The sequence below is a fragment of the Scophthalmus maximus genome, chromosome 17 (assembly GCF_022379125.1).
Source record: "Scophthalmus maximus strain ysfricsl-2021 chromosome 17, ASM2237912v1, whole genome shotgun sequence".
In the NCBI taxonomy this organism is placed as follows: Eukaryota; Metazoa; Chordata; class Actinopteri; order Pleuronectiformes; family Scophthalmidae; genus Scophthalmus; species Scophthalmus maximus.
The window spans coordinates 7,892,987-7,914,926 of NC_061531.1; the positions used below are offsets into that span (position 1 = coordinate 7,892,987).

The window sequence follows — 21,940 nt, forward strand, 5'->3', positions numbered from 1 at the left end:
TGCACAAGCAGTCATCACACAGAGAACAATGCTATACACGCACACACACACCCACACACACACACCCACACACACACACTAGCCTTAACATAACTCACACTTTTTCTATAAGGCTTAACATACATAAGGGGTTTTGTGGCGGGGCAGAGATGTCACCACAAAAGGTTAAATTGTTTATGGAAAAAAGATGCGTGTGATCTTGACATGCTGCTGTTAATGAGCCGCATGTGAAAAAAATGAGCTACTGAAAGGAACAGTGTGGATTCCATTAGATTTGATAAAGTGTTTACTTTCCTTTCTGTCTTTCATTATGTAAGTGATCATTAGGCCAAAAGAAAATGTTAATATCATAAGAGAACAAATACAATATTTTAACTGCTGTTACATTTCAGACATCCAGTGAAACAAATCCATCACACATTAGCCTCAATCATTTTGATTTCACAATTCACGATTGTTTCACTAAAAAACAACAGTTGCCAATGTTTACGTGACAAAACCATAACAATTATGATTCTTGTCTGTCAAGACCAAAGGAGGAATTCGGTTTGGCCTGTTGGTCATAGTCACATATACCAGTAGAAGAAGTAGAATGACAGAATCTCACAAGTTCACTTCTTTTAACATCTGTGTGGTTTTGGTTCTTCCTCCATCATGCTCCGTTATCAATTTTCTCAGACGCTCCCTTCTTCCCTCCATCCTCCTCCCTCAATCCCTCCTCTCTCCCCCCTCTGTTATGACATTCTCAGCTGTTGCGGTCATGTCGGGTCGTCCCCCCCAGAGACGGCTTTAACCCCTTTTATTTTTTAACTGCAACTTGTTGGCTCCCAGTCCGGTGTGTGATCACACAACATGTGAGTGATCCGTGGAGACTGACAGAGATTTTTAACACTCATGTTTGATGTTTTAATGCAATAAACTACAAGCAGTTCACATGTCATAATTTTAGAGAAACAGGAATGTTTGTTCTGTCCACGAACGAAAATGCAAAGTTGCACAAACCCACAAGTATGAACACTGATCAGGCATACTCATTCATAAGGAGCACATGGTGTGCATGCATGCATTTGTATCTATATCTATCTATATTAATCACCCTAACGGGTCTTGACAAAATCTGAAAAGGCAAGTCTCATCATTTGGCAGCCATCTTGGCAAACGCCCTCAGGCAGATATTTCCAGTCAATAGCAGCAGGATCCAATCCAAATAAAAGGGGAGAGAGACAAAAGTGCACTTTCAAAAGTCACCGGCAAATAAGAACTGCATGCATAGAATCACCAGTCAAATCTGATGAATTTGAGCATGAAACATTTGTGGACTTTGCCCCCAAAAAGGTTTTGAACACTTTTTCCTCTCACAGGTTACTTCTACATTGCATGTGCAAGGTTTCACTTGCTTCAGGGCAACAACACGATTGGCTCGACGTGTTTGCGGTTATAAAGCAGACGGTTGGCTTGTTGGTGGGAGGGGTGCGATACGGTTCCCACGTCCGCCATCTTTTGCGCTTTGGTCCCTTCAGGATTCTTTAAGCGGTTTGTCTCACTCTGATACCATTCAAGATTAGGTTTGTTTTGTTTTGTGCATAGTTTAAAGGAAAAAGCAGACTGATGAAGACGAACACACACACACACAAAGTCCCTAGTTACTGGGGAAAGTTCCTGTGTAAAGAAGAAGTGACATTTTTGGGTTTGCAAAAAAGATTTCATAGATGCTGATTTCATAGACAATTTTTCATCATACTGTAGATGAAATGCTTATTATTAACACTTATTCATTCTAAAATGCGAAAGGCAGTATCTCTACAATACTGCTCTTTTTAAAGTCTTTGGGCAAATAGACAGCAGGTGTAAACACATACACACACACACACACTCACACACACACTCACACAAACACACACACACACACACACACACACACACAGTCTGAAGAGGTCAGAGGTCATGAGGTTATACGTTGGCGGATGGAGGGCCAGGCAGTCACCCTGCAGCTGTCCCGACTTGCTGCCTGAACAGAATAACCCCAGAATAACTTTCGTTATCTCCCTGTCTGGCTTTAGCGTGTGTGTGTGTGTGTGTGTGTGTGTGTGTGTGTGTGTGCGTGTCTGTGTGTGTGTGTGTGTCATACTGTTTATTTAAAGGAAGGAAGATCCAGCAGCCTATTTCTGGTCACACATTGTTAGATAAAAATGTTTTCCTCTGCGTGTGTACATACACAGTGGATTTAAACTCTGAAGACAGAAGGGAAAGCAACACTTTGTTTCCTGCCATAGAAATGTAAAAAAAATACAATATGCTGTTGTCAACTGAATATAAATATAAAATAATTATTTTAGCTTTAGAATAATATAAAAACGTGTTCATAAACTATTAAAAAAAAAGGCGGAAACCTTTTAGTTCCTCGAAAAAAAGTTCCTGAGTCTAAAAGTTCCAGGTACTTTTGGTGGAAATGCAGCTTGTGTTGGACATGTTGTGTTCCTGTGGGTGCTCCTGTGTTTGTGTGTTCATTCGGTTTGGAGAGAAAGTGCTGACGAACCACGACAACTGTGTACATTATAGATCCTTAATGGCCGCTGTCTTATCAGTGTTGTACTTGTGCCAGTGGTCATTTCCTTGTGGACTTGTCAAGTTTGAGTGGCTCTGCCCCTTTTTGCGTCTGTGTGTGTGTGTGTGTGTGTGTGTGTGTGTGTGTGCGTGCACGTCAGGAACAAACCCTGATATTGTTGTGCTCATGACTTAAATTTTGCAGTCACTCCCAGTTCCCTCTACTTCCTACAGTTAAAAATGTTCCCCCCAGTGTGCGACATTTCCTCCTGTGGCCACGTGCTTAAGCAAATGAATGAAAATATGGGAATGCAAATGCAATGGAAAGCAGCCTGTGTTTGTATGACTGCATGTGTGATATGTTTTACCTTCATCAGACGGGTATATTTCTTTCTCTTTGCTCTTTCTAAACTTGTATCTCGCTTCCTCAGGCGGTTGATCCAAACAAACGTCTTCTCAGTCACCTGACTTGCAAGGTTAAACAAGCATTTCAACTCTCTTTTTGTTTCTGTGAGAGTATCCACCCTAAATGTGTTCCTCTTTTCATTTGACCATCAAAGTTGGATCTCCAAAGTGGATGCATTGTGAGTATTTAGTTGTCACGTGCAGAGAAAACTCTTGTATGACTTGTATGACTGTGTCACAGGATGAAAGACCCTATAAAGCCACAATTTCACTTTGACATAAAAATGACTAATTTGCAATTACAATACCTCTGTATTTTTTGTTCTGTATGTCTTTGTTTGGCAAAGGAGTTTGGATAATCGCATTATCTGCATCAGTATAAACGCTGACTGAGCCTGACACCCCAACCTCGCCAGTGGAGAGGGAAGCAGGGAGGACAGTGGTGTAGAAGGAATTCTTCCATAATCACATCTCCCTGACTTGTCCCCCTTTCTTTTTCTTTGTATAATTCTCTGTAATTGTCTGTCCCGTAATAATGCTTGTGTTCTCCACTATCTTCTGTCTCATGTCTTTGTGTATTTTTTTTCTCCTTTGCTGTTCAATCTGCCTCCTGCTGATTGCCTCACACACACACACACACACACACACACACACGTGCGCATGCATGCTGTGAGAAACAGGAACAGGGGAGGTGGGGGGTTCTTCCTGTCTGCCTGAAGATCTGTGTGTGTGTATGTGTGTGTGCGTGAGTGTGTGTTAGTGTGTGTGTGTGTGTGTGTGTGCTTGTGTGTGTGTTTCTGGCACACATCCAGGTGGTAGAAATGCCAGAGGCATCACTGTAGATGAAAGAAACAGCCTGCTGCAGGCGACCACAGCAGACTCCTGCCAAGTTTCATGAAAATTAGTTTTAAACTTTTTAAAATGAAAAACATTTCACCTATTATTTTTTCAAAAGGAGTCAGCTTTAATCTCACACTTTCCACACACTTGCTGCACCGCTGCTCTACACAGGATGTCACTCCAGGAGGAACAATGCAGGACATATTAAAGAAATGTAAGGGGAGTTTGTGCCTCTCATTTATTACCTTTGTTCAAGGTACAGAGCGCAGCATTCAGTTTTCTGAAAAATAAATACCAGGGAATGTTTGAAAATCAACAAGGTGAAGAAACAACTTTCTGAATGTAGCCAGATGTTACACATTTTTGATCTTTTGTAAAACACAACCAAATATCAATGTGTTATTCTGTGTAAAAACATAAAAAAATCATTATTAAAAAAAACCCATCAAGACATACAAATAGAAATACTGATAAGGTTTATTTTTGGGTTCACATTGAGGAGGGCGATAAGCCATTTCTGGCCACCATCTTTGTTTTTGCATGACAAGCACTTTGCACATTGTGGTAATATTGCTTGTGTACGTGAGAAAACTTTTGCCTGGAGTAATCGAGTACTTTTACTCAGATAATACACTGTGCTACAAAGCCTTATTTTAAGGTAATTGTCGCCGTATAGTTTCCATCTATAGATCCATGACAATAGCAGAAAACTGATATGTTCTGACAATGATGTACAGTGTAACGTGTGTGTGTGTGTGTGTATGTGTGTGAGTGGGTCTGTAATGTTTGCGTGTGTTAACCTGTGTGGTGGACACCTGACACTCGACACCTGGCAGAGAGGTTTAACCTGTTCCCCAACACCCCCCCCCCCCCCTGCTCCTTTGTGAGTGTTTGTGCGTAAATGGGGGATGTCAGTTGACCGAGGAGCTGAGGATGATGGGATTGATTTGTGTTTAAACAGGCCCTGGCTGGGGGCTGACGTGTGTGTGTGCTGTTGTGTGCAGCGATGCAATGTGGAAACGGACAACAAGTGCACAGCAGGCCGACACACAGGTTACTAGTCACTGTCTCCAGTAAAAAAATTGATAGACAAGTAAAACATACAGATGAGCCACAGAAAATGCAATAAAAATTTCTGCAAAGGAGTGAATGTGAGAGAGAATCCATCGTGTCAAGCATTGCAATGTGGTACCATCAGCTCAACATACAGATTCCATCCATTCCTCTCCCGCATGCACAACACACTATTTGTGTTTGAATATGTTACGTGAGACCTCTGCAAACGTGACCCCGTGCAAACCTCCTGAGAGCAATTTGTGGTCTGATGAGAATTTTGGACCGTGGTTAACTACTGTTCACACACAGCAACACGCGCGGGGTCTCCCGAGCCTTTGTCAAAAGAATCCCAATAAGCTTCCCTCCTGCTGCCTGTCATTAGAACGTGTATAGGTTGGTTGAAAAGAACCAAAGTGTGAGCTGTTTGAATCTCTGGACACCAAGTTCACCCATTTATTGAAGCAGATAGAAACATGACACCAAGTTTCACCCCCCCCCCCCCCCCCCAACTTTACACCATTATGGCGGCTAAACTAGATGGTCCAGTGCCCTCTGGCCCGGCCTATGTGCCGTTCTCGCGTCACTTTGAGTGTACGGATATATAACCTTTCAGGATCAACCATCCACATTCATTCTCAGTGGCGGTCCTGTGTTGTGACAGCCACGGAAATGCAAAGAAATATGTGCCACATAAGCCTGGACAATGCCCTCTTCATTGCCTCATGCCAGTCGCAACTAACCACTTCCATATGACCCCACAAAAGAATCCTATCCAGTCACAGCGGTGAGCTCGGACCACCAAGCGCATGAGACAAAGATCCCGATGTCCTGAGGTCACAGGCCTGCAAAAGTGGTCACAGCAACCTTTTTGCGAGTGCCATTATTGTTGGTCATGTTAAGTGTCATGTTATTTGCAAATGGCAAGCCCTGATGGGAGAGCAATTTGTCGACTCAGACCCGGAGATCATATGCCTTTAGAGTTGGGTGTGGCATTGTATAAACACAGGCTTTTTACACCCGCGGTGCCAAATTAATACATATAATTATGCAGTGATACTAGGAAAAGTACAACATACCTGGGAGTTACAGACCTTCTCAATGAACTCACAAAAAGACATGGTGCCCCTCTGCACCATTTATAAACTTCTTGGCAGACCTCTGTCCATATATCTGACCTTTCATCAAGGCTGGTTGGTCTCACGGAGATAAACACTTTAAGGAGTAGTTTGGCATTTGACGAATTACAATTTTTAGGTGAGAGTTAGACTCTTTCCAAAAGCAACAAAAATAGGCACACTGGCACATTGAAAGTCCACTGGCTCCTTCTTGTGTGTTTCACCAGAACAAAAACCAAACCGGAAAAATGACACGTCACAGTCTCACGGGGACCAATCTTGGCCTATCGTCTCATCTAACTGTCAACAAGGGAGAAAAGAAGTGTATTTCCTAAAAATATCCCCTTAACTAACTCCAAGTGTTGCACAACAACTTAAAAACATAGTGTTTTATTACTGTATATAAAAACACACACACACACACACACACACACACACACACACACACACAAACCGAGACCAAAGGCATGCTGTGAAGTCTGGAGCACTCAAGCCATCTTTGACCAAATATGCGCTTGTGTGCAAGACTGAGAGCAGAAAGCGCCATTAAGACATTTTAGTGCAACAGCTGTTGGAGCTTCACATTGAGACAGAGGGTGGAACTATGACGCAGGGAGATGGAAAGCAGGAGACAGGCAGTGATTCTCCTTCTGTAGCGCGTCGGTTACTCTACCCTTTCTGTGAATGCTTCGCATGGAAGTAAACCATGTGTCCTCCAAGGGGTGAGACCCACATTTGAGCAGAAGCAAATTTAAAAGTCTCCGCGCTGCACAGCTTTTTCTGGGAGGTGCAGAAATGCCGTTGCTGCATGTATAAAAAGAAAAGAAAAGAGGAAGCAATCCAAGAATAGGATAGAATACAAATAGAAGAGTCAGGGAAGTGACTGCTCCAACAACAATATGTGCAAACCTTTGCTCATACTCATTGCTCATTTTCACCTCTCCATTTCCTGCGGTGCTCTTCTCCGGGCCCCACGTTCAGCATGTGCCCCATTCTTCATGCCTCCCTCTTCTTTGACTTCTCATCCCTTTTTTATCTTTTTAATTTCCCTTTGTCTCCTCCTCTGTCTGACCTCTGTTTCATTTGTTTTCCTTGCCCCCCCCCCCCAGTCTGTCTGCCATGTAAGGGGACAGACTTTAAAAACTTCCCCCCTGACTCCCATTATGAATTTTTTTCATAGACACTTTTCCGCTGAGGTTTAAACCCCAATCTTCCCGTGCACACACACACACACACACACACACGCACACACACGTTTGTTAGTCTATTTTCGTGAGGCCTGACATCATGCTTACCCTGACCTTAAACTAAACCTAATTCTACCCTTCACCTTAAAAGCAAGTTGTGAAGACACAGCGATGGTTTACAAGCACATGTGAGACACGCACGCACACACACACGCGCGCACACACACACGCACGCGCGCACACACACACACACACGCACGCGCGTACACACACACACACGCACACACACACACACACACACACACTCCCCAGCATATTAAATCCCAGGCCACACCCATCCAGCTCTGGAGCCGTCCCACGCGCGCTCACGACGATCGGCCCGCGTGAACGTGCGCTTCAAACTTTTTTTTATTTTTGGCACCACTAGTAGGATTCCGCAGCTCCCGCGTTGTCGCGTCTTGTCACTGAGGCGGTTTTTCTCGCAGTACTTTTCACTTCACTGCTTGAATTTTGCAATTCACCAACCTTCTTTTTTTTGGGTTGGTTTGGACCCCAAGACGCACAGTCACATCTGGAGCCCCGCACAGCTTCCCTCTCGGTGAGTCGACTCTGTGGATATTTAGTTTGCATATTGTTTGAATGCTGCACGGACCTGGCGAGATTTTCATGTCCCATTTAAACCCAACACGATATTTTGAAAATGTCCATTTAATAGAATCAATGTTGACTTGTGAGCCCAGCTGTTCTTACGCACTGAGACCCCAGGTTTAATATTCAGATTTCCATCCGAGCTCCCCGAGGACAGCCCGCACTGGAAGGGAGAGCAGGTTTTTATTTTTCTAAAAATAATCGTTTTATGTTCGATCGTTTTGTTTTTTTTCAATTATTATTTATTTTTACACAGATCATAACTGAGCTTCTCTCGCTCCAAGTTTCGGACGTTGGTAATGAAAGGGGCGTTGTCAGTCACCGGTGTGTGTGTGTGTGTGTGTTAACTTTTAGTCGTCTGTCAACTGACTGAATGTTCTGTGCCTGGCAAGGAGACATAAATAGATATTTTGGTCTTTTTTATATTGGAACACAAGACACTTTTTCTTATAGTATAGCTGCTTCATTCCTCGTTAGACTTTCCAACGAAGTCTAACTTGGCCTATTTGCATCTCTAAGCCATATGGTAACATTACTTTGCTTTTTTTTCTTTTACTGCTATTATAAATGAATCTAAATGTATTTATTTGTTGCTGTAGCTTCTTTTTCCTCTATCTTAAATGTGTTTTATGTGATTTATTTAGGAGTAATTTCCCTGTAGGATGAGTTTGGTTTGTTCTGTCGGACTGAACACTGTCAGATCATCATTCCAAAATGATTCACATCCCAGTTCAAAAAGAGAATTCTTTGCACTACAGTTTTGAATACTACTGACCCGATTGAGCATTTTTGACATGAGTTGCACTCTCACTAGTTTCGATGATCGGCAGTGGTTTACGGTTGCTGTGTCCCCTCGATGTGGCGCCCCCTTGTGGTCTCTGAAACTGGGCTGCAGACAAGCTGTGCGGCGGTGGAGACATGAGTTTGACAGAGAGTCTGTCTCTATGTGATATCTGTTTGCACAACCACTATACAGTGTCACTGAAAAAAATCACATTTGTCTATTTTCTTCAAACACTGCATCAGAGGAATGTTCACAATGAGGCAACATCACAGCTCAATAGCATTGACAGCGACTTGGTGATACACCTTAACATTAAAAACCTTAAACCTCCACATACACATGTTAGGTGTGAAGCAACCACAAAGGGAGTTTAAAGAATGGCTAGAAGAATAAACAGTTACATGAATGAATGAATGAATGAATATAAGTTTAATCTTGCAGAGGGTAATGTGGAAGTTTTTTTTGATTGACACCGTGACAGTGAACCGTGTCTGCGGAGTGCAGCTGGTGACACATTTACACTGTCAAGCACCAAGAAGCAGCAACGCTCCAGGAGTGTTTGGACGGTGCTGCGCGCTGATGAGATGTGACACGCGGCCTGAGAGCGCCAGTGCTAATTTGAAAGTATTTTCACTCATACAGTAGCGACTGCAGCAGGAGAGAGAAAAGGTGTGTGGTATTTGATAGGAGCGGGATTAGTCGCAGGGTTAGTGCCAAGGTACTGACAGATGAAAACTATTAGAGGAAACGTGTGAAGTGGCAAAGGGCAGAATGGAGACAGGGAGGAGAACGAGAGGATGATAGAATAGATGAGGGTGGAGGATTTGAGCTGAGTTCTCTCTGCCATGTCATCGCTCAGCGCTGTCACATTAGGCATGTGTGTGGAAATCATGCAAATGCATGCGCACACACACATACACACACACACACACACTCACACACCCACACACACACACACGTAACTATCCAACATGAAAGGTTTCCTGTAAAAATTACCAGTGTAAATGGGTGGTTTATAATATACTAATGTTATTTTTGATTCTGCTTATCAGCTTATCAGGCCTGCGTAGGTTTTCATCCTCAATGCAGCTGTTTGTCCGTCTTAATCTAATGAGGACGAAATGAGAAACTATTTCTAAAGCATTCATTTTTTTATTTTTCCTTTTTTGTTGTTGTTGTTGTTGCTTGTTTCGGAAGCAGTGGCACTCGTGCGTTGAGTTTCAAATGCCTGGCATTCCTGGAATTCAAGCTCGTGTTACGTGGAAAGTTTCCTACCATTTTACAAACATTACACCACTGGCCACTTGTTGAGAATTCACTTGGCGCAGCATATATATAGCGCAGAGGCACATGATTCTGATGTTTCGGACAATTTGGAACAGTTTCTCCACTGGAATTGATTCCCATCCCTGGTCTTGAGGTAACTTTCAGGAAGTGCTTCAACCAGTAAACGATGTTACAGAGCTCGTATTATAGTCATGAAGACTTTTCTGAAAAGTTTGACTGTAATATTTGCAGTGGTATGAGCTGAAGTGCTCCCTCTCTCTGCAGTGAGCTGAGCGGTGGCCACCTCTCTCACTACGACCACAGACAGGTTGTTTGAGTGGAGGAAGTCGGTTGGGGGAACACGTCGGATTCTCCAGGATATCCTCATTGGATTGCGAGGTTGAGGCTGTTGAAAACATTGGCAAGATATTTTGTTTTACACTCTGGGCCCAGAAAAAAACCCCTAAAAAAACTGCAATGGGTTTGTCCTCTCTCTTAAGCCCTGACCTCTCACACCAGCTGCAAAAATACTTCTAGTAATGTAGCGGTCTCCCTACAAAGTTGTCCAATTAAAAAGGCACTGCATGTGACCTTGACCCCGCCAAAAATTGACTGCATTCACAGCTGTTTTCAAAAAAGAGGGAAGATCATGTTCCATGCCTTCGGATGCAAGCACCTGCCACTGTGGCCATAACATTTGGGGTTGACAGCCTGTAGCCGCACAATAATCCCACCGTCACCACCGCACCAATACAAAATGTTACCAAATGATACCAAAATAAAACGATACAATATACACACGCACAAACACCGATCCGTCTGTCGTGGTCGGACTGGCCATCGGCAGCAAAGGGAGAAATCCTCCACAGAGTTTTTACCATCCTCGGCAGGCAGGCAGACCTCGGCATCACACTCATTGTGTCAAGTTCACCGTCTGTGTTTTCTTGCAGGCGTGTTTCTCTCTGTCTCTTTCAACTGATATATATATATCTATCTATCTATCTATATATATCTATATATAGATATATATAGGTATATATAGATATATATAGATATATCTATATATCTATATATATATAAAATGCTTGATTGGCACAACTGGTCCCCATCTATAGTTATGCACTGTTTAAAGACACAGCCCAATGCTGGAATTAATTGAAAATGATTTCTTCCAGAACCACTGGTTTAGCTGAAATGTCTGCTGTGTGGAATCTCTCCTGGTATTCAATTAAACTCAAACTAGTAAAAACATTTAATTTATGAAGCCTCAAGTCAGTTTTTTTAGAAGCTTATATGTAGAATGCTGACGCACTAATAGATTCATGAGTTATTGTAAAATATCTTGTAAACGTTGAGGTATGAGGCTGGGCTTGTCAGTAATAAGAGGCTCTGTTTGCCGTTGGCTATGTAGGATAAGTGAGTGCATCCTTTGTTTGAATTCATAAACAGAACTCCACACACGGCATATCGGGTTAACACGTTGTCGATCTGCGATGTATGGAAATCTTTGCCAGTCTGTGTTTGTAAGTCGCGGCTATGAATAAATGTAATTGTTAAGATGCCAAAGATTCCTGCTCGTCGTTAGACGCTAAATATAAATGTCTTAACTTTGCAAATTGAAGCATGACAGCTATAATCTATTTATAATCAAGCAATAAGCGCAGGCGAGCCACAATACAGCAGAATCTGAGCTGAAGCTGAAAAGAACTTCAGCTCCAAGAAGTTACTGCGTTGTGACCGTTCTGTATTGAGGTTAAATCCTCAGCTGTGCGTGTCTCAGTTCCTGGGGTTGGATTCCCCCAATGGGTGAGTGTGAGACTCGAGTGTACGGGCATCATGTTTCTGACTATGAGAGGTCTCTTGTAAGTCCATCATGTAAAGCATGAAAACTGTTTAGCTGTTGTATCTATAATTCTGTATTTGATGACCGCTCATCCGCGCTAAAACCCAACTGTGCGCGTGTGCACGTTCCTTCTCCTGTTTGTATCGTCTGATGTTCTTCTCTTCTCTTCCTATACAAAGTTGTTTGTTTAGTTGCTGGCTTCATTCCCTGGAAGATGTGCCCTTTTTCTGTTTTCTCTAAAAATAAGCCTTGAGCTTGGCTGTTGTTGTTGTGTACACACACGCATTTGCCAACGCCACATATTTACCACGAATGAATGAAACTGAGATGCTACAAGGCCTTGCCGGGAAAAACAAACAGTTAACATGATGATGACGAGGGTTGATTCATTTTCTTGATCATTGAGTCTTGTGTCAAGGTGCCCTTCTACCTTTTTGAACCACACCTCACTGGCCTCATCAGTGAATGGTGTTTCTTTAGTTTTTATTGATATGGCAAAGTGTAACACCTAAAACTTAAGTGTAAAATCTTGAAAAAGCGGCAGTTTCGACACTTATGAACTGTTACTGCAAATTGTAGCTTTTATTTTTGGTCCCTATATATGCAGTTTATTAACACAATGTCTTTCTGTACTTTGCAAAAGAAAATGAGCATCACTTTACGGTAAATGCCAAAGAGTAGCCCAAAGTGAAAGTTTGGACGAGAGGGGATGTTGCATTTCAGTAGCAATTAAGTGTCCACTGGAAGCCTTCATGCCTTCTTTCCTTCCTCAGTCAGTTTTTCCATGGCCAAAGAGAAAGAAAGAGACAGACACAGATAGAGGGGGAGAGATAGAGAGAGAGAAAGAGAAAGGGAGTGGGATAGTGAGAGAGATGGGGGAATGAGATTTAGAGGCCCAGTTAAGTCTGTGGCTTTGTGTTTTATGAAAAGAGTAAAAAGAAGAAAAAAAAAAAGGATGTTGGAAGTCAGCATTTTCCACCAGGCAAGGGAATCCGTCAGTCAGCACACGTGCACACAGTTGCACTCTTGCGCCGAGTCCCCCAGCCTCCCATTATAAGGCTGAATGGAGGAGAGGAATTGCAGCATTTGTGCCTGTTTGCCAGCGTGTGTGTGTGTGTGTGTGTGTGTGTGTGTGTGTGTCAGGGGAGGAGGCTGGAGTCTGACAGAATTTGTCAGCCTACCTGACAAAATATGTGATTTACAGGAATCTACAGTACACTTTTTTATTTGACCTTATTTTGTATTTGTATTCAGGGCTTTTGAAAAGCAAAACATAAAGGGAAACTGTAAATCATGTACAAAAAAACCCATAGGAAAATGCTTATAGTAGTGACAAAGCATGTGCTCTAATGCTGAATAAAGTGGTAGTTTTGGTGTGTTTCCTTCCTTCCATGAGCCTCAAACCCCTGAAACCCTCTTGTGTAGCCCACGTCACTTATCCCCAGTGACCACATACAATAGACGTGTCTTTTGTTTTGGTTAGACATCAGTGCATCATACTCCAGATGAGTTTATCAATGGTTTATCAGTGATGAATAGTGAGTACAGGAGGATGATTGAACAACCACAGCTGAGGGAAATATACCCCTCAGTGTTTGCATGTGCCAATTATGATGGATAAGGCGTGAAGATGTGTGAAATATCAATGTTATGAATACCAGCCTAGCGGAGCTAATGTATACAGCATGCATGTGGTCTCTCTCTCTGTGTGTGTGTGTGTGTGTGTGTGTGTGTGAGTGTGTGTGTCTGCAGCTGTTGCCGGGTGTCAGACGTGAGTATCAGCGCTTTCACACTTTACTATCAACGCTGAGTGAAGCCTCTGCAAGGCAACACCGTTCCCAGGGATCCGCGGGGAATTCGAGGCTTCACATTTAGGTTAACGTTTGTCTGTTCGTTGAGGGGGGGGGGGGGGGGGGGGGGGGAAGCAAGAGAGAGAGAGAGAGAGAGATAAATGGAGGGTGGTGAGATTTGTAATGAATGTATGGTTCATTAAACTTAGACATATTGGTCCTCATGAACTGATTATTATTATGCTTGCTCATTAAAAACGGGGGAAGTAGTGGACAAACACAAAGTAAAGTCTACAGCAATTTCAATGACAATAATAAATGGGCTGAAATATTTGCATTTTTTTTACATAACTACCCTCATATGTAGAAAAATAATGGCCGTTGGGACAAACAAAGTAATAAATCTTTCTACAACTCACACACACAGAAAGGGTAAAGTATACATATCATTTACACAAACAGTAAATAGTCATCAGCAGGCTTTTATGTCTGCAGTCTACATCGTTTAAATTAACTTCAGTCGTCTAAACTCCGCCGGAGAGTCTCTCATTTTTTTTGTGAGTTTCTCGGCGGGCTATATATTTGCGATTTTGAGTTCTTTGTATATATATATACATGCGTGTGTACATCACAGTATGTCCGTGTGTGGGTTTACGCTCATGTTTTTTGTTTTTCTTTCTTCCCTCCATTTCCCACCAATGAGGTTCCCTTCTTTCACCCTCCGTCTCCTCCCTCGCTCCTCCACCCTTTTCCTCTCTTTGCTGAGGCGAGAAAGCAGCTGTAAATGGAATCAGAACAGCTGTGTGTGTGTGTGTGTGTGTGTGTGTGTGTCTACATGTCTAGAAGTTTATTTACTGCTCCAAAAATGTCCCTGCAGGTCAGATTAGATTCATATATCATTTAAACCGTTGATCCTTCCAACTCTTCTACTTCATGTTTTCCATTTTCTCTCTCTCTCTCTCTCTCTCTCTCTTTCTCCCTCTTTCTCTCACCATGGTCATTTTGAATTTCTGGGAACTCATAGGGGCCTAAGGCAGCAAAAGCCAGACCTCTTACAATATACAATGCCTACATATCCTGTATTGTGTTTAAATGATTATGGCTATAGATTTCACAGAAATCCCCCAATGAGTTTTGCATTGCAGTTCATGAAACTGCTGTACACGACTGAAGTGTCATCTATAAAATCATATTGAGTTCTAAACTAACAAACCATATAGTATGTTATAGGCTGGCATTGATGCACACGGATCAAAGCTCGTGTTGCCAGGTCTACCTCAGTTTGGATTGCAAATCTCTTGGATCGAAACTGAAATATTATACTTCCGATCCCAAACATGTGGGTCCTAGGATCGATTCTCATATTGAAAGCTCGATATTTACACTTTTGCTTACTTGGTCTGGAGGAAATCTTGTTCGTATCTGTTTGTAGAGAATAAGCTAGACTGTGCACTGTTTATTGATATAGTGTGACTATATTTTTGTTTTTGTTGCTGAGAATTCTGTCACTACGTGGCTCTAATTTGAAATGCCCTACTTTTTAATTCTGAACATATTAAGCTCTTGTGCAAAGTATCGACGTCAGCAACACCACCCTTGGCTTTACTCGGCATCGGATCGGAGAGAGAATCGGTGGGATTGCACATCACTACTCGTTTACCTTCCTGTCTAAACCCATGACAAGTGAATCAAAGTGTGTAGCTTACTTTAGATGGCGTTCCCCCGTCCTCCAACTCAGACAGGGAGGGCTTCTCTTCTGGCACGCCCCACCGCCGCGTGCTCCCTCACAAACACTCTGGCCTGCTTCCTGTCGGCAGAGAGAGAGGCTGTTTTTACTGTGTCTCCATTTTGGCAGAGAGGGATAATTCCTCTGCTGTCTGGCTCTGTGTGTGTGTGTGTGTGTGTGTGAGTGTGTGTGTGTGTGTGTGTGTGTGTGTGTGTTTGTGTGCGTGTGGGTGTGTGTGTGTGTGTGCGTGTGGGTGTGTGTGTGTGTGCGTGAGTGAGTGCGTGAACTCACATGTGCTTTTAAACATGTTTGTGTCTCCGCCCGCTTATAGTTTCTGCAGCGTTGGTGGGATTTTAGTTGGCCCCAGCAATCAAAATCATATGTGTGCACATGCGTAATTTTGGATGTGTAAAGTGTAAACAGAGGGCAGACAAGTTTAGTGGTATCAGGAATGAAGTCTTCGCTGCACAGTCATTACGTTGTAAAACAGCCCCTCGAAACTGCGTTACCTGAGGGTTTTGTCAGAAAGAAATGTTGGTTTCAGAATCTTGTCTTGTGTGATTATTTGTAGCAGTATGAATGTTAACCTCTTTCATAAATGAATAAAAAAAAAACTTGGATTTATGGATTTGTTTGCTACTCAATGGAATTTACCCTTCGGGACAGTTCACAGAGGTACAAGCGGGTTGTAGTGTTGTGGTAGATCAGTACATGTGAGCAAAAACAAAAAAGAAGCATCACACAAAGTAGAAGGGCGGATACATAAAGACCAATGGAGAAGAGTTCAGAAACAGAATTACAAAAACACAAACCAGGTTTCATCTCTTGCACACCTGTTATGACTGTCAACAGCGTTTTCTGAAGCCTGACTCATCTGGACATTTAGTTTGAGATGAGTTTGTTTGTTTTGTATTTGACCTGTCTCAAATGTCTATTTCGATGTGAAAAGAACATCACAGGCTCACTCGCAGTATGTGAGCCTAAAGAAAAGGATCTCCATGATGAAACTGAAGAATGCATGAAGGGGTCCTGTGGCTGCGTCGTTTTAAATACATCTCAATGCGTGAAGCTCTCTTGGTATTAGTGGATGACATTGTCTGCTATGCTCTTATGCTTTGGTTCAACCTAAGACTGAACAGAGCACAGCGAGTGCTCATCTGACGGTGTAAACAGTTGGTACTATCAACAAGCCATAGTCGGGATTAAGGGCTTCAATCACTGCAGAGTAAACACCACACGCCCACATACTGTAACTGTGCATACACTCACCCACACTCATAGGTACACGGGACACAACGTACACACACTTCGTCCCATGTCTCCGTAGCATTTTCTGCAATTTGTGGGAAGACTTGAGGGCGGCCACATATTTTTCTCTGGCTGTTTCATTAACCCTGCAATTTTTTTGTTTGTTTATGGATGTTTGGAAATGTTATGCATTTTGGTAACTGGTTGCAGATGTAACAGTTGCTGCAAGTGCATATGAAGGCTACTTGGATTATTGCCTTTACAGCATTTCCTTTTCCTCTAAGAATTTGACACAATTCCATATTGAAGTCTAAATGGAAGCTGCATTTTTCCTGTATATTCAACATGTTGTGTTTTTTTAATCATTAAATATTTGGGGGATCAGAAATACTGAACATGTTACAGCTACACAGAGAAGGACAAATTAATGATATATGTATTTTTTTCTGAAACTTAGAAGATAAATGAAAGTTTGCATAAAGTCAGAGCAATTTTATTCTCATAATGCTCGTGATGCAAAAAAGCCAAATATGTAAATCCGAATGTTCGTTCTGCAATTTCTCACGAGTTGTGGGCGTACTGCATGTACACATGTTTACAATCCTGTGGGGCTGCAGACTACAGGACCTGTGCAATAATTGTACATATGTACTTCATTTACAACCTGATGGCAAACGGGGGATTCATCTTTTGTGTGCTTGTTTGTATTATTAACGTGTTACATTTTTGTCTCTCCCAACAGAATCCTTTCACGTGAGAGACCTTGGTCCACCCCTCACCTGCAAACCAGCATAAACACACAGACGTCACACTCACACAGGCATCAGGCGGGGCCACCACACACCAAACGACAGAGACGGCCAACTGAAACAGCCTGCGAGACGTTCTAACTGGCCTGACCAACGGGCGAGAAGCAGCGGACAAGTCTGAAGGGCAGCCATGTTGATCATCTTAGCCTTCATCATCCTCTTCCACCTGGCTGCAGCCATCCTGTGCTTTGTTGCAACCATTCACAATGTGAGTATAAACCAGGAGTGAACACACAATTGCATGGCAGCAAATGACATTTTCATTATTTTGAACAACAACTCCGTTTCTTCCCCGCTGAAGGCGTGGTGGGTGGTGACGCCAGCAGGACGCGACGTGATCTTCACCGACCTGTGGTACTCCTGCAACGCCACCTGCGTCCCTGTGGAGAACAGCCATACGACTGATGCAGGTAAGACGGTGTACAGCTCCATTGAACCTGTGTGTGTGTGTGTTTGTGTGTGTGTGTGTGTGTGTAAGCTTCTGTTTCTGTATTGTGATCACCTCTTCTCCTCATTCCCCTCAGCCTACCTGCAGGCCGTTCAGGCCACTATGATCCTGGCATCCATTTTGTGTTGCGTCAGCTTCTTCGTCTTCATCCTTCAGCTCTTCAAGATCCAACAGGGGGAGAGATTCCTCTTCACCGCGGTTATCCAGCTATTGGCCTGTGAGTGACACACGCACATGTTAATCTTTTGAATTTATGGTGACTTCCACATTAGCCAGGATCAACATACTGTAAATAACTGTGGCAAGAGTTTTGTCCACACATTTCTGAGGCTGGACTGGAATGACCTCACCCTGTGTCCTATTGAAAATGATTATTGTGCGATTTAAACTCAGTTAAAGTCCCAGTGTATGGGGACGTCTGGTGAAAAAACGCTTTCTTTCTTCCAGCATGTTTCTGTGAATGGTGTCAGCAACTCTGTATCTTGTGTGCCAAACTTTTCCCATCATTCAGACACAATGTGTATGACCCAAAACACTCACACACAAAAGAGCAAAGGGAAGTTTCAATATAGTTCACACTGTTAAATGTAAGGAATAAAGATTTAAGTCTCAAGGCGTTGTGATCTGCTGAACGTTCTAAGTAACGTTGCTAAGCTGACAGTCACCTCATTTTTAACAGGTAGGTATGACAGAGGTAGCAAAAAGATGTATTTCCCGAAATGACAAACTGTTCTTTTAAGGGCCCCCCACTGGCTGCAAGAGACAAGTAACTGTTGTGCATGTCAGAGTTTGAATGATATTCACTTATCAACTATTAAGTGCAACTTCTGTCCTCCTCCCCCCCCCTCCTGCTCTCTCCTTCGTCCAGCTCTATGTGTGATGATCGCTGTATCCATCTACACGGCGCAGAAAAACACCTTCCACATGCCGAGTCTCCAGGACGGCTCGTACGGCTCCTCCTACATCCTGGCCTGGATCAGCTTCCCCATGACTCTCATCAGCGGCCTCATGTACCTGGTGCTCAGGAAGCGCAAATAAGACGGGACGGGCTTGACGCAGAGCCTCGCCAAAAAATATTCATATGTATAAATAGGAACACTTGGACACAAAATACATCAAGACATATTCTTTTCCTCAACAAACATGCCGACACATGCTCTCTGTTTAACCCTTACATTTTATAATACCATTGGAGGTAAGGAAATATGCCAGAAATATCAAATCCATTTCAATTTACTATGGAGCCTCAGGACGTGCCTTTGTTAATTTTACACACTCAAAACCCAGAATAGTCACACACCCTCCTCCTTTCTGATGCTACTTTGTTCTCGCTGAATGTGGCAAAGGTGTGTTAGGACTTCCCAGACTCCTATTGTGTGAAGTTGAGCGGCCTCACTATATTTTTTAACAGAGCCTCGTGAAGTCTGGCTGACAGTCGACAGACCAGCTGTCTTTGTATTTGTGTTTTAATGCATTACAGCCGCTAAACTGTTTCTTTAAACATCGAGGGCAAGGAACACACCACGACTCACATTGATTTTTAATGCCTGGTTTGATAAGTGTAAAAAGACTTTTGCCTGCTTGGTACACAGCACTTCACAGGTTCGTTTGCATAAAGCTGAGGTCAAATCTGCTCCATGCAAATGTTCTTAAAATCACTCATTACTCCACATATGAGTCGAGCCGGAGATGAGCTTTGGTGAGACTGTGCCTTGACTTACCTCTTTTCCCATCAGCCATTACACATGATATGAGCTGTGTTCCAACAAATTGATTCGTCTCTTACACTCGTCTCGTTGCCTATTTAATCCCACATCATTCTTAGGAACTATGTTTGAAATATCTGTTTAAGGTTGAAGAGGAAATGTGGGGAGGTTTGCCTTACAGGGACACAACCCCTGGACGTTCCAAATGGTCCATACTTTTTTTGTTTTTTATTTCATGAAGCTATTGTCGACAGATTCTTTTTGTACATACTGTATTTGCTATGTATAGTTCAGGTAATTGCCAAAAACCTATTTCTAAGACTGAACTGTAGTCTTCGTATGTGTGTATTAAAGAAAAGGAGAGAATCGTATGTTATCCATAACATATAGGAAGTGTAGTGAAGCAGTAGCTGTGGTATAATATGTAGGATTTTAACCCTTTGTATGTAATCTTATGTTACTGACTTGTGTTTTGTTGGTTAAAAAGGAACCAATGATGTGCTGTGATATTTTGGGATTTAAAATGATGAGAAAGATACATGCAAACTTGAACTAGGAATGAACATATATTTGTTATTATTGTGCCTTTTTTGTTCACAGCTTCACTTAAAAAAAAAGAAGACAAACACTATTTATTGAAAACCACTGTTGTTTAATTTAGCACGTGACAGAGGATGTATGAAGTAAGACTTCCTTCTCTGGCCAAGCTACTGTTTATGCGGCCCATATGCATCCATATGGACACATGACCTTGCATTTTAATGACGATAAATCCATTACTGTAGTCTGTTTCCAGAATTACTTCTGGCCACAGTTACAGTTGACATGGTAGCTACTAGGACCTGAAACATATAGGAAATAAAAAGAAAACAAACAAAAACACAATCAAACAGTGGTGCACTGGGTTGTAAGGTGACAAAAATATGTTCATGTTGGACGAACGTTGGACCACAGAGCCAGGAAATATACCGGCTCACTAAAAATGAAGATTCAGGGAAGTGAAGAATTTGCTCTGTTTTCCCACGATGATACTTGAAAACGATCAAAACAACATATTGGAGGCCAAGATCATGATTTTTGTCGTTCTTAGTTTTTGTGAAAATGTCATCTTGAGTGTTAAACTAAATAATAAGCCTCCTGTTTGCATGCAAGCTTTTGTCTCTCCGCAAATCCCTTAAACTTATGTTGAGTAAGTTGTTGTTGTTCCACAGGCTGAAAAAGGTGTTTATGTTAATTATTAAGCTTTGATTTAATTTCAAAACCAATCTAAATCATGAATAAATCAAAAACTTGAACATCAATTTTTTGCATCCACTGTTGCAGATGTTCTACACAGGAACTACAGCAGTCTGTCTTAAGAGCGGATTTATTAGAGCTACTCTTGGTTTAGATTTGGAAATGTTATGGTTTTGATCATTTTTCCTGTAGTGTGTTTTGTGTGAATATAGATGTACTGTATCTTAGTCAATGTAGATCTGTACTAGTAACCACAGGGCCATACTGACAAATAACTGTAACTTGGTCAAAAATATATTAATGGGGATCTGTTTTTAAAAATATATTTTTGGGGGGGTTTAAACATTTATACTGCTTGATGAAGTATTAATTACCCATTAATTGAGAGTCTAATGTGGCTTTATGGTGGAAACATGTCAATTATTTAAGAACTAAAAAAAATATGATCTGACACTGCTTATCATATAATGACTAATGGGAGTGTTTATGTTTGCGACAGGCTGCAGTTCACCCTTTTAGGCTACTTCAATTACAGCGGGTTATTTATTTTGACCTCCGTTGCAAGTTCAGTGGCAAGATCTGTCTTTACTTCACTAGACCGAAATATATGTCTGCTATTGACACCCAGTGGACTGATAGAAAAGTACACCATTTGTAAAGCTCCTGTCAAGATTAACTGAAATGAACAAACTTGGTGAATCCCACTGCTCCAATCGCAAAACCACAGATTTGGCAAACTTTCAACAGATTCAGGAACAAAGACCCATCTCCCCTGCAAGAATTTATAGGTGCTATTTTTTCTTTCTGTGTTCCCCACCCATCAGATGTAGATCTCAATAAATGTATTTTACAATGGATAAAATATCTTTGTTTGTGCCAAATATGTCAGAATCGGGTATCCATCCATTACACACTGATTACTACTACTACTTTCCCTCTTGTAACACCAACATTATTTCATTAAAAAATGAACTCAATGAGCCTTGGTTGACCTTACCTGAATATATGAGTTTATAACAGCACAGAGCTGTCGACAGAGAAGATTCTTGGTCTAACGTGCAATAGAAGCATATCAGTAATATACCAAAGAGGAGGGGACGGATAACAAGTCTAGGTCACTAGATGTCATATCAGGATTGTTAAGGTCTTCTTGAGAATGGAGACTGTCTAAAGACACATCTTTTCCCAAGGCCAGGGACATGGATGCGACTCACAAACATAAAACATCCTGTAGGCTTTCCTGCAGAGGCCTTCAGACCTCGCAGGTCAACCATCTGCCAGACATAAGT

At 42.1% G+C, this 21,940-nt stretch overlaps 1 protein-coding gene across 1 annotated transcript; it reads left to right on the top strand.

Moving 5' to 3' along the window:
• Nucleotides 1-7,548: 7,548 nt before the first annotated feature.
• Nucleotides 7,549-21,513, top strand: emp2 (epithelial membrane protein 2). The gene is made up of 5 exons (XM_035615708.2): nt 7,549-7,745; nt 17,195-17,469; nt 17,563-17,671; nt 17,786-17,926; nt 18,578-21,513. The coding sequence occupies exons 2-5, from the start codon at nt 17,392-17,394 to the stop codon at nt 18,745-18,747; spliced, it is 498 nt and encodes a 165-aa protein (XP_035471601.1). The 5' UTR covers nt 7,549-7,745; nt 17,195-17,391; the 3' UTR covers nt 18,748-21,513.
• The last annotated feature ends 427 nt before the right edge of the window (nt 21,514-21,940 follow it).

Bases quoted from the DNA above. Each gene is read 5' to 3' on its own strand.
- emp2 (XM_035615708.2), top strand. From the start codon at position 17,392: ATGTTGATCATCTTAGCCTTCATCATCCTCTTCCACCTGGCTGCAGCC. The intron at 17,470-17,562 runs GTGAGTATAAAC...TCCCCGCTGAAG, and splicing joins TTGTTGCAACCATTCACAAT to GCGTGGTGGGTGGTGACGCC. The intron at 17,672-17,785 runs GTAAGACGGTGT...CATTCCCCTCAG, and splicing joins CAGCCATACGACTGATGCAG to CCTACCTGCAGGCCGTTCAG.